Genomic DNA, 12,250 nt, shown 5'->3' on the forward strand with positions numbered 1-12,250 from the left:
CAGCCAAATTAGTCCCTCAGATGTGAGCCGGGACTCATGAGCACAAGAGCAACAGATCTGGGAAGGAATTAGCATCTTCCAAGTTGCTTTTCTGACTACACAGAAGTATGCTTTTATCTGGTAGCACCTCCCCAGAGCACAGACATCACTGTTCTGAGTTTTCGTAACACTTTTCACCCTCAAAATTGCTAATGGCCTTCACAACAAGCCCTCTTCTGCCATGCCGCCAAAATACAGCCCTTCCTGAAGGAGAAACATTGCCTGAACCATGCCTGGGTTGTCCAAAGAAAAGCAGAAAGAAGGCTGCTTTTCCTCAGGTCCATGCAGAACAACGTATGAAGTTTATTTTCTTCCTGTTCACTGAAAGATTTTTCTTCTCTCTCTCCCCAGGCTATGAACATGCACATAGAAGCTAAATTACTGATCCAGGAAAATAATCAAGAGATCAGCTGAGCTGAGCAAAACGTGAATGTGAGGCTCCAAGGACCAGGGAGCACAACGCATATGCCACTTGCCAGCCCTCCTGCATGGATAAGCGGATCACACAGCCCTGATAACAATTTCCAGAAGGATGCTAAAGCCCCACTAGGATCTAAATCTGCCCCCAAAGGCAGGAGTCTGGCACCATCCTGCTCATCTCAGTGCTATCACACACAGCCCCCTTCACCCTCGGTGCTCTCACCATTTTCTTCTCTCCTTCCTTCCTTCCTGACCTCCATCACACCCAGGAATTTATGAGACAGGTAAACCTTTCTCAAAAGGCTGGCGTGCTTCCCAGTTCTTATCGTCACTGTCCTCCCATTGGGGATTTGTAACACAATTAATGGTGGCATCAGCTGAGCCATCTCAGCTTTTAAAGGAGAAAGTGTCAGAGGGCTCCATGGGACAAACAGTTCCAGATATGCTTAAAATGATTCTTCTATTACCACTAATGCCCTGTGGTGGGCACACCTGTGGGGTATGCTTAGCAACTTGGGTGAAACCGGACTGAAACACAGCAGCAGATACTGATCCTCTTATCATACAGCACTGGAGAAGTTTAGGTGTTTCAGCAGGTTTCTTGTACAGTTAGCACTGTGGTTCCCAGAAAACCAATCAGCAAGCTCCAGCCTACCTTCTAGATTTCTCCTTTAACAAAAAAAGTAGCGTCTTTCCTATCAATAACACAAATCTAAATCTGCAACTGCAATGCTAAAAATTAGTTAATTAAAACTCACATCACCAGGAAAGCAATGAAGGCTGCACGCTCGCTTCGCCTCCTGCCAAAAAGGAGCCACCCTCAAAGTGAAGGACAGTGGCTTTTCCCCAGTGCCTGAGAACAGGCAGAGACTGCAGAGCGAGGCCCGGGAAATGCCGCATTCAAATAAAACTAGGAGAGTTACAGGATTGCTTAGAAATACAGCTGGAACGCAGCCAGCACTTAGTATGCATGGAGGCTGGTACTGTATGAATGATAAAAATAGTCGCAGCTACTTAGATAGGAAAATAAAATTTGGTCTATGTGCAAACCCACCACACAGTGTGGTCCAAACTCTACCCACTACCAGGTCACAGAAAGATTAAGACTGAGATACCTTATTTTGGTGTAAACTTCTCTTTCTTCAAGAGGTCACACTTAGCTTTGGAAAAGCTTTTTGCTTCAGCATTAGGAAGGTGGGTTTTAATCAGGCTCTGTTTGGTGCTTAATATTAAAGAAGGAGAGTCTGAAGGAATGGCAGGAGCTAGCCTAGGAGAACATCCAGAGGGCACAGCGATTGCTTTGGCTGGAAATCAGAGGACAAGGAAGTGGTCTTCAGGTTCATAAACACACTCGCACAGCCAAACCAGTCCCACAGGGAGGGTCACTTCCCCCAGTTCAAATACAACACGCTTCTACAACAAAGATGCACCGTGGATTAACAGTGCACAGTGACCTCACACAGCACTTTGGGAGTGGAAACAGAGAACGATGCTTCTTCCCTTGGAAAGAGCCACAGTCTACCAGGAGCTGCAGAAGCTGCTGCTTTCAGCAAGCCAAACCTGGGGACACAGAGCTGAACTCCTGAGAGTGGGTTATTTCCTTTAGCACAGGCAGCCCAAAACACTCCTAAACTGGCAGAGTTCTTGGCTGTTACCAGAGGTCTGTCAGCTGCACATGTGCTCCTCTCCTCCCAAGGGCATGGCAGTCTGGGGAGGCAGAATTAACGGCTACAGTTTTAAATCACCGTCGCACAACATTTACTGTAGTGAATTACAAAAGGTTTTGTTTATGCAGATGGACGCAACATGGCCTTCACTGTCAGCAAGAACCAGCTGGGAGAAGCACATTAATGAAGAGGAGGTACAGGATATTGAGTTCTTCCCAAAAGATCTCACGAAGATAGAGCCTGCTGAGTCAGCTGGCAGAACGAGATACTAACAACAGGAACTTCAGCTTGTCTTCTCAGCCATATTAAAGACTGAACCCTTTGTTCCAGTCTTTTGCTCACCTGAACACTTGGAGATGAGCAAATGGCTATTACTCCACCACCTTTTTCTAATTCTCTGAAGCAATCCTGCCAGTAAGAATAAAGTCCTAAAATGCATCATCTGCAGCTGGGAAGCATCTGAGACCCAAACTCCTGTTCTGAGTTGTAGTAACCACCATGTAGCAACTGCAGTATGAGGCCTACAGAGAATGTTTTGGTCTTCATGCTAACTTGCTGCAACTAAATCTGACAATATAATTTCTCCTCCTTAATAATTGCATCTTGATTTTCACTGTTTCATTACACATCCTGGAAATTAACACTAAATTCATGTGTATTCATCTCATGACTGTTGGAAGCCTTAATTGACTTTTAAAAAGGCTCATAAGCAAGCTTATAAATATGTAACTGACAGTGTGAATCCCTCTCACCCACTGGGCAAGTAAATGCACTTGAGAAATTCCACCAGGATCCAACTCTCTGCAATGGAAGTTTTGCCATTTGTGACAGTCCCAGCCCTGCTCTCAGCACGTATCCAGGGCAAGGGACAAACACCACCCAAAACGCCTGTTCTGTTCTTCTCCTTCCCCACCCCTTCCTTCCTTCCCCCTGAGCCAGCAGTGAATGGGAAACAGGCGCTCTTGTCCAGAGACACAAGTGCCTCATTTCCCCATTTCCAAGACCCATTGAGACCTGAAAACTCCACGCAGCTCTCACGGTCCTTTGAAGTCCTGTTGCACCCTGACCAGATGAGTGAATGAGTTATCTGCTGTGAATGCGGAACATTACTAACAGGTAATGCTCAGCACAGCCCACAGGGAAATAAAAAGGCAAAACTTTACTGGAATAACGAGAAGCCTAAGATCTTATTCTCAGCAGATCTTTGTCCCAGGCATGCAGCCGAACACAATTTTGCAATGTAATGTTGTGCCGAATTTCCCCCTTCCTCTTTCTCTCTCCGAAGGTCACACAAGGACAACCCTTTCTGTTCCCACTAAAAGCCTCTTCTCTGCAGGGTTCTTCACAGAGCAGGAAAGGGCATGAGCTGTCTCCACGCTTTGCTTGCCCCTTTCAAGGCAGGAGGCTACTGTAAGGCTGAAATGCCAATAAAAAGCCAGCTGAGATGGTGGCAGATGAGATAACCCTGCTGTAATGTTCAGAGAAAGTCATCCTGCAAAGCACAGCTCTTAATAAGAACTAGAATTAAAATTTCCTTAAATAAATGTAAGGAAAGAGTCCACGAGGGTGGGCAGCCAACAGGAACAAGGAATCATGCTTGGGTCAGCCTCTGTCATCCATCCCCTTGCAGATCTCCAAGACAAGATTGTGCTGAGGGTAGGCCACCTTAGGATGGGACCGGTAGCTTTGTGTCACTGCTCCTATCGACGCCATCTGCAAACAGAAAGAGCCGCTGCATCCCTGTAGTCTGGCACCAGCGTTGCCACATGGCCCAGCAGGTACCGTACAAGAGCAGCACGGCGGGGGCCTGGGTTCTTTTATCAGCCATGGTCAGATAAATAGCAACCAGCTGACAGGAATTTGTCTGTCTGCATAACTGGGAGACGGAGGAAGGTGAGAAAGGAAGGGTCTGATCGACTGGTACAACTGTTCCTTCTCCTCTCCAGGAACCAAAACATCTGAGTCAAATTTCACCACTGACTGCTCAGTTGGAGGGATTCTGCTTTCTAGTCATCTCCCAGGGGGACAGCAGCAGTTCCTGCTCTGAGGGAGGTCAGGTCTCCAGGCTGGAATTTGACCCAGCACTGTGCTCTCTGCAAGGAGAGATCATGCCCTAACCACGCACGTCTCTGCAAGGAGACTGCAGCTCTGAAGGACACATGGTGTAACTGTAACATCCTCTGTGGACAGACAACAGGTTACTTACATCCGCAAGCACTTATCCTTCCCTCCACTCGCCACCCTCTGTCCGTCTGGGCTCCAATCTGTTGCATACACCTAGTATTGGGGAAAGACACAGTTATCTCTGCTGGGACGAGGAGTCACTCCTGCATCTCTCAATGCTTGAAGACATCTCACCTCATCCGCATGACCAGGAAGATCGATGGCCAGTTTCTTCGTCTTGGCATCCCAGACCTTCAGCGTGCTGTCACTGCTCCCACTCACGAGCAAGCGGCTGTCAGCTGACCAGGCGATCTGATACACAGCCGAGACATGCCCTCTCAGCGACGTCAGGTACCTGGTGCGAAGGAGGCATGAAGAAGCTGTTAGAGGAGCAGGCAGATGGGTTTGTTCCAAACATGCCCTTGCCCAGTCTTTATGTTTCTTCTCCATTTGTGAGCAAGCAACCACAGTCACAGGATGCCTACCAGACCAAGCCAGCACACACACTAAGCATTCAATTGCTATATGAATGCCACAGTGGTGCGGTCTGTCTAAAAGCCAGATGGTCTCAGAGCCTTCTAGAAGGCAGCTCTTAATCTCTACTCCTCTGCCATGAAACCCTCATCAAGCAGGCAACGCTACAGCCCTATGGTACAGATATGTCCTTTCTCTCTCTGGCTGAGCAGCCTGGATTCAGAAGGACCATTAAAATTACAGACATGAAATCCAAGTTCATCAGCATAAAGGTCGATTTATAGGGAAGGACCGCTGCCTCAGAAAACTCACCACTACCTTGGCTGAAGGTTAAAAGCTGGACTATAGGAGCATCCAAACACCAACAGCACCACTTGTAACTACAAGAATTTGCATCATCTAGAACAAGCTGTTCTCTGGCACAGGAACTGCTCAAACTGGGTCAGTCTACAGAGTGCAATACACACATCTTCAGGAGATCAGCCGAGTGGAACATCCCATCCCAAGACAGCTGCGCCTGATCCAGAGAACCCACCCTGCAGCAGGCAGTGTGCGCTGCATGGGTGCCAGGCAAAGCTGGGGCTGGGTGATGGGGGGTATGCACTCAGCCAGCCAAGCACAGACGCTGTAACAGGAGAAGAGTAGGACAACGAGCTTCCCAGAGACAGAGAGGCTGCAGAATTACTTTGCATGAGTTCAGGCTCCAGAGATGCTGAAGTCACCAGGGAGTTGCTAGCAAAGACATTGGAGCCCATCTCTGTGTTACCAGTGCATTACACAGACCCCACGCAAGCACCGTCTCTGTAACAAAACAAACCAACTTACTTTCCTGTCCTACCATCCCAGAGCTTTATGGACTTGTCAAAGGAAGCACTGGCTATTATCCGTGTGTCTGGTGAGAAGAGGACTTGGTTAATCAATGCCTGGTGGCCCGTCATTCTCTCCAGTGGCTTCTTATCTTCTGCTGGTCTCCAAAGAAACAGTGTGAAGTCATCTGACCCCGAGACGAGCCTTTCTGGCTCCTGGCCCTGAGAAGGGGATGGATGAAAGAGCCCAAGTCTCACACAAGCCAGATGTGGAGGGCTCGGAAGCACCAGCGTTGAGGTCCACAGCAAATTGCACAAGTTTACTGCTTCAACCAGGAATGGTGTTAGAAATGACAGTAGGGACAAAAGAGACTTACCCTGACTTGATCATACCTCTGCTGAGCCTTGTCCTTCAGCTGTGCCACTGAAAAAGGGAAAGGAAGAGAGAAACAGATATGAAATCCTGAGATGAAACAAAACTTTATAACCCTGTGATGCCAATTCCAATCCTGGCTCCCACTTTCTCTTTGATAAGGACACTATTAGGAGCAAACACCCTTGAAAACAAAGTACCACCTCCCGCACTGGCTTGACCCTGTGCATGGGCAAGGGAGACCATAGCTGCCAGCACGACTGACACCAGCACAGGACCTGCTCCCAGCTCTCAAGATTGCTTTGGCTGGTAGGAGCATTAAGAAGAGACGTCAGGTTTCCTTGCCATCCTCCCAACTGCCACCCTCAACCGATGACGTGGGTGCTGCACTTACAGGAGCCGCTTACATCCTGTGGGTTGATGGTGGCTTCAGCAGGTTCGAAGGCACCGGTGCGGAGAACGTAGTCTGTGCTAAGGGCCATGGTGTTCACCCAGTGAGCGTGGCCCTGCAAGGTGCGGCACAGGACGCCCTGGAAACACAACCACCTGCTCAGAGAGGGATAGGAGGACAGAGCCAGACCACAAAGGACCCAACAGACCCACTGCACTGCGAGGACCGACCCTAACCTTTCCAAACCCTCTTGCCCAAGCTGCAGGCAGGACTGTAGCCAGGCTCAGTAAGGAAGAAATGACACTGTTGAGCTTCAGGAACCAGTTTCCTGCAGGGCCTTGCAAGGAAACCACCAGCACAGATGACTCCAGGGATGTTTCCAGCTTTTAGCCTCATTTTACACTTCAAGGGATGAAAACATTATGCAACAGCTACCCCTCCCAAATGTGTCAAGCAACAGGCTCTAACAGGTCAAGAGGATACAGCACCCACTTTGTATCTCCATTTCCCTGTGCCAGGAAGAGCAGATAAAGCTACAACACGGCGTGTCCAGCCCCCTTCGCCAGCAGCCCCACGGCTGCCTGCCCCACTTACGTCCAGGCTTCTCCAGACTTTGATGGTCCTGTCCTGGGAAGAGGAGTAGAGCAAGCCATCACCCCCCCACTTCACACACGTCACTGACTGTGTGTGGCTTGTGAGGATTTTGTCACACCTGCCCATCAGCGTGTCCCAGATGCGGATGCTGCCATCCTTGGAGGCACTTGCCAGGTAGCGGCATTCCGGGTTTCTAGGCAAAAAGATCAAATCGGCACACACAACTCCTCCACTAAGTTCTTCCCCTACCAGCCCCAGAGGATTCAAGGGTCCAAAAGGCAATAAAAGGCAACTTTCTCTTTTGGCTTAAGATCAGAGAGAGGCCAGGCAAGGGCAGAGCACTGACCTACAGAGGACAAGATCCCACAAGGCAGTGGAGAAGCAGACAAATCATTCCCTCCAGAGAGACTCCTGGACTGCACATGGGAGGCATCAATCCAGGGTAAACCTGGCACCTGAGCCCTTGGCAGTGACTTTTTGTTTTCAGAGGAGGCAGCTTTAACGCACTGGATAATGAGAGGACCACAAACTGGCACCTTCCCTGGGCACTGGCCGGGAGAGCCCTGGGCAGGGGGATCAGGCAGCACAGACTGGGAGCAATGAGAATGCATCTCATCCTCCCTTGCCTATGCCATGTATCACCTCCAGCAGGAAACAAGCTGACCTCAGGACGGTGCCGCAGTGCTGAAAGCAGCAATGTCCACCCATGTGGCTCACGGGGGGCAAATCTAACACATCTGGAAGCAGCTGGCTACAACCCAGCAAAGGAGAGGGGAGCCACAGCCCTGTCTTTTGTAGAACACCTTTATCACTCGACAGGGTTTTAAGATCAAGGAAAGCTGTCCCTGGCACTAGCAGCAGTGAGGAAGAGCATGGCTTCTCCTGTTGCACAAGAACTGAGCAGGGAGCACAGCTGGCTGGAGACAGAGAAACAGAGCCCTCGCAGGGTCATCTTCCTCCTCTCCATTTCCTCTTCATCCTTCATAATCTGTTTTTGCTAATCCAGATAACTGCTTGCAAATAACTGGAGTTTCCTACTAGTAAATTCAATTTGCAGGGCTCTGCTCTGAAGGGGCCCCGTTTCTTTTTATTTTACTTCTACCATGTCTTGGCTTATTGGCCACAACCATCCCTCTCCACCCATCTTTCCCAGACAGAACTTCAGCTCATTGAAGGGATAAGGGTATTGCACAGTTAATCAGCCTTCGTGATAAATAAACCATGCAACAGAGGCAACTGGGATGCAGGTAGGCAGAAAGGGAGTTGCGGAGCCTGAGCTCGAGCACCACGCAGGCAGGTTTTTCTGCTCCCAGGTGTTTCTGTCATACAGGAGAAAAGAGACACGGACAGGCAGTGGCTGCCCCAGCATCCAGGCAGGGACCGTGAGCAGAGGCTGGGACTTCTGGCTCCGAGCTTGATGCGCTTTTCCTAGCCCACCTTGGGGCCCCTCTCCTGCACGCACCCACTCCGTGCACCATAATGGGAGAGAGGCAAACAGGAGCAGCGCCTTTCGCTCTTTTCCATACAAGTAAAGGGAAAGGCTGGGCTGGTTCTTCACTTACATGTGGAGCGGTTCCCAGCACAGACACGTGATCCATTTGGAGTGGCCTGTGAGCACCCGACCAATCTGATTGCCGGTGGCTGGGTCCCAGAGAAAAATCTGTCCGAGAGAGGAAGCAAGAGGGTCACATCAGGCCACACACATCATGTGAATCCCAGGGATGTTCGGGCTCCATTTAGAAAGCACAGGTGCCCTTGGTGTTGCAGTCACGTTGGCAGGAGCAGCGAGCAGACAGGGAGGGGGACAGGAGGGCTGGATGCCTTTCCAGATCCCTGCAGCAATCAGCTGACATCTCGAAGCATGAGACCTGATCGCCCTCCTTCTCTGCCTAAAATGCGGCTGCTACAAAAATATCTGCCTCCATCAAAACCGATCCAGGTCTCCAAAAAGCCAGTCTGAGCCTTCTCTGTGCCAGGGAGCCAGTGTATGTTTGCAGAGTGTGATGAAAGCCAGAGCACACTGAATGCTACTTATTATCGGTTCTGTGGGCGGGACACATGCTGGTTTTCTCTTGTTTTTTCTCTCTCTACATAAATGTTCATCCAAAGAGCTGAGGCATTAGTCATCCCCTACTTAAGAACCTGGGAGAAACGGGGAAACAGAGGACAAGCAGCTCCCTGGATTAGATTAAAGCCAGAACAGCGCTGAACCAGGGCAGAACCACCCCAACCTGGCCCGTTTCCTTTGGGCAGGTATCACAGCGGCCTGATAGAGCATCTGCTCAGACACCGAGCACAGGGCAGCAGTGCTCGACAGCTCCGCAGCTGCTTTCATTGCTTCCACACTGTTGAAAGGTCTGAGCGACCGACTGCCCCTCTGCAAGTTCCTGGCTCGCTTCCGATTGTCCCCAAGTGCTCCTGCTTCCCCGGGCATTTCTACGTGGACCCTAAGAGCAGATAATTTAGGCAGGGCCCCTTCGCATTGCTCTAAGAGGGAATTTGGCTGTGTCTGAGTGGGAGCACTGAGAAACAGGCTGCTGCTGCGTGTCTGAGTCAAGTGAACAGCAGCCCTGGCTTGGCCTGGTGACACCCTTTCTCGCTCCAGACACTTCCCTCGTGATGGAGCCGCCTGCCAAGGACCACGTCCAAAGCCCGAACTCTTTACTGTGCAGACAGAAAAGCATCTACCAAAAAACAGCAGAGCTCGGTGGTGAGAGGTCTACAAAGTGACAAAGCCAGAGCCCTGTCCAGCAGAGCTCAGAAATGGTGCTTGCAACTGCTGCGACGCATCCACACGCAGAGCTCCTCTGGGTAACAGGAATCCAACTGGATACACTCTTCACGCATCAGAAAAAACAAGTCTTTGCCTCTAACCCCCGCAGCCCTTTGGCCAGGTTTTCTTTCAGCTCAAAACAGGGCACTACAGAGGGTCTCCACGCCCCTACAGACCCCGCTTGGTGCAACTGCGGGGACACGAGGCCCTGTGCCAAAGAAGCACGGAGCCATCACGTACCTGGCTGTTCTTGCAGCCCGAGGCCAGCTTCTTGCCGTCGGGCGACCAGGCGATGCTGAGCACCCAGTGCCGGTGACCTGGCAGAGAGAGCGGAGCGGGAGTTACAGGAAAGCCGCGTCCCAGCGTGCAGCCACCCCCAGGCAGGACTGGAGCTGGGGAGAACCCTCCTCCTTCACTTCATTAGTCAGAGAGAGCTGCTCCCTTCCTGAGCCCCATCCGCAGGGCTCAGGCAGCACCCAGGCTCTGCCCTCCCTGAGCACCCCACACCCACCTTTGGCCGTGAAATGCGGTGTCTCCGTGTTGAGGTCCCAGAAGCGGACGGTGGTGTCTCCAGAGCCGCTCGCCAGGTACCTGGGAGAGGAGGAAGAGACCGGCTCAGCGCGGCGTCCCCACGGAGGAGCGACAGCAGCCACTGCCTCTGCCTGAGCCCTCTCCCCGCAGCCAGAGCCGCGTACTTTCCCGTGGGGCTGAAGGCCACGGAGATGACGGCCTCGGTGTGTCCCTCCAGCGAGCTGGTGCAGCGGGTCACCGCCCGCACCCTGAACACCGCCTGCGGCTGGTAGATGATGTCCAGCACCTTCTCCGTCTCCACCGTCTGCCCCGACAGGGTCTTTTCCAGCGACACCACGATCTCGGCATCGTGGACGAAGAAGGCGAGCGGCACCGGCTCATCCTGCGGGAGAGAGAGAGAGAGCAGGAGGAGTACGGAGGGCTGTGTTCGGCGGGGCCGGGGCGCTCGGGGGCCTCACCTTCTGCAGGAGGGCGTTGCAGACCAGCTGCAGCTTGTCCGGGGTGATGGTGACCGGGACATCGAACGGGGAGCCCAGAGATTCTCCCGCCTCGTCCCGGAACTGGATCAGGAGCCGCTGCACATCCTCGTCCGGAGACATGGTCTGCGGGACAGCGCGCTCAGTGCCGGGGGCGGCACCGGCGGGGACCCCGCGGAGGGACCGGGACCCCGGGGAGGGCGAGCAGGAGCCACACAGGAGACCGGAGGGGGATGAGGAGAGGGCGGGAGACCCCGGAGCGTCCTCCCACCTCTCCAGCATCCCCGGCCCGGCCCGGCCCCGGTCCCTCCCCGCTCCCCGGGCTCTCAGCCTCCCCCGGCCCCGCTCACCGCCGCCACGCGCTTCCAGCCGGAAGTTGCCGCTGCCGCGCGTGGCGGGAGGCGCTGCCGCCCCCTGGCGGCCGGCGGGTCGCGCAGCGCTGGGGCCGCGGGTTCGAGGCCGCAGGTTCGAGGCCGCAGGGGGCGCGTTCCGGAGGCCCCGAGGAAGCGAAGCCCCGGCGGGGATTTCTCCCTTCTTTTCGTGGAGGTTTTATTCCTGTCGGGCTCCAGCAGCCCCGCGGGCGTTTGCAGCCGCGACACAGCCACGCCGGGCAGCGCGGTGGCTGAAGGAAACGCAGCCCTGAGCCGTGTTTGTGCCCGAAACCACGGCCGAGCGCCCCGAAACAGAATCACAGAATCACCAGGTTGGAAGGGACCCACTGGATCATCGAGTCCAACCATTCCTAACACTCCCTAAACCATGTCCCTCAGCACTTCATCCACCCGTTCCTTAAACACCTCCAGGGAAGGTGACTCGACCACCTCCCTGGGCAGCTGTTCCAGTGCCCAATGACTCTTACTGTGAAGAATCTTTTCCTGATATCCAACCTGACCCTCCCCTGACGGAGCTTCAGGCCATTCCCTCTTGTCCTGTCCCCTGTCACTGGGAGAAGAGCCCAGCTCCCTCCTCTCCACAACCTCCTTTTAGGGAGTTGTAGAGAGTAATAAGGTCTCCCCTCAGCCTCCTCTTCTCCAGGATAAACACCCCAAAGTACTCCAAAAGACCCCAAAGCACCCCGGGCGAGGCAGTGCGCGTCCTGCCGAGGAGGAGAAGGAGTCGGTGATGCAGGAGAGCAAAGCCTTCACGCCTTCTGCAAGGAGAGAAGATGATTCAAGAGCACATGCATAGCTCAGTCCTGTGCTATGCGGGCGAGTCCTGCCCCTTCTGTCCTTTCTGCCCCTCAAACACCTTCTGATTTAGTGCTTACACAGAAAATGCTCTCGTTCCACCGCACATCATTAACATCAGTCATTAAAAGATTAAGAAACCTGTGCAAATGTACCAAGGACAAACTGTTCCCTTTATAAGGGCCTGGAGTGACAGGTGAGAGGGAAGGGCTTTAAACTGAAAGGGAGAAGATTTAGATTAGATATCGGGAAGAAATGTTTTCCTGTCCCAGGTTGCCCAGAGCAGCGGTGTTCAAGGCCAGGTTGGATGGAGCTTGGAGCCCCTGATCCAGCGGGAGGTGTCCCTGCCCACAGCA

The 12,250-nt window shown here is 52.7% G+C and overlaps 1 protein-coding gene across 3 annotated transcripts; it reads right to left on the minus strand.

Moving 5' to 3' along the window:
• Positions 1-1,596: 1,596 nt before the first annotated feature.
• Positions 1,597-11,909, minus strand: NLE1 (notchless homolog 1). Of its 3 annotated transcripts, XM_054084883.1 has the most exons (13): positions 11,058-11,909; positions 10,690-10,833; positions 10,396-10,613; positions 10,212-10,291; positions 9,941-10,017; positions 8,490-8,587; positions 6,928-7,120; positions 6,337-6,472; positions 5,947-5,993; positions 5,589-5,791; positions 4,485-4,644; positions 4,333-4,403; positions 1,597-3,839 (listed from the first exon to the last, which is right to left on the minus strand). In XM_054084883.1, exons 1-13 carry the CDS (start codon positions 11,445-11,447, stop codon positions 3,827-3,829), a joined length of 1,830 nt encoding a protein of 609 aa, XP_053940858.1. In that variant the 5' UTR covers positions 11,448-11,909; the 3' UTR covers positions 1,597-3,826. The 3 variants fall into 3 exon arrangements, with proteins under 3 accessions (XP_053940858.1, XP_053940859.1, XP_053940860.1); XM_054084884.1 differs by lacking the exons at positions 10,212-10,291; positions 10,396-10,613; positions 10,690-10,833; positions 11,058-11,909 and having other exon boundaries at positions 6,928-6,960; positions 7,046-7,120; positions 9,941-10,011; XM_054084885.1 differs by lacking the exons at positions 6,928-7,120; positions 8,490-8,587; positions 9,941-10,017; ... (2 more) ...; positions 10,690-10,833; positions 11,058-11,909 and adding an exon at positions 6,570-6,921.
• Between the last annotated feature and the right edge of the window lie 341 nt (positions 11,910-12,250).

The sequence above is a fragment of the Cuculus canorus genome, chromosome 20 (assembly GCF_017976375.1).
Source record: "Cuculus canorus isolate bCucCan1 chromosome 20, bCucCan1.pri, whole genome shotgun sequence".
Lineage (NCBI taxonomy): Eukaryota > Metazoa > Chordata > Aves > Cuculiformes > Cuculidae > Cuculus > Cuculus canorus.

Bases quoted from the DNA above. Each gene is read 5' to 3' on its own strand.
- NLE1 (XM_054084883.1), bottom strand. From the start codon at position 11,447: ATGGTTGGACTCGATGATCCAGTGGGTCCCTTCCAACCTGGTGATTCT. The intron at 7,121-8,489 runs GTAAGTGAAGAA...CTTTTTGCCTAG, and splicing joins TGCTGGGAACCGCTCCACAT to AAACCCGGAATGCCGCTACC. The intron at 5,994-6,336 runs GTAAGTGCAGCA...TCCCTTTTTCAG, and splicing joins ACAGGATGTAAGCGGCTCCT to TGGCACAGCTGAAGGACAAG.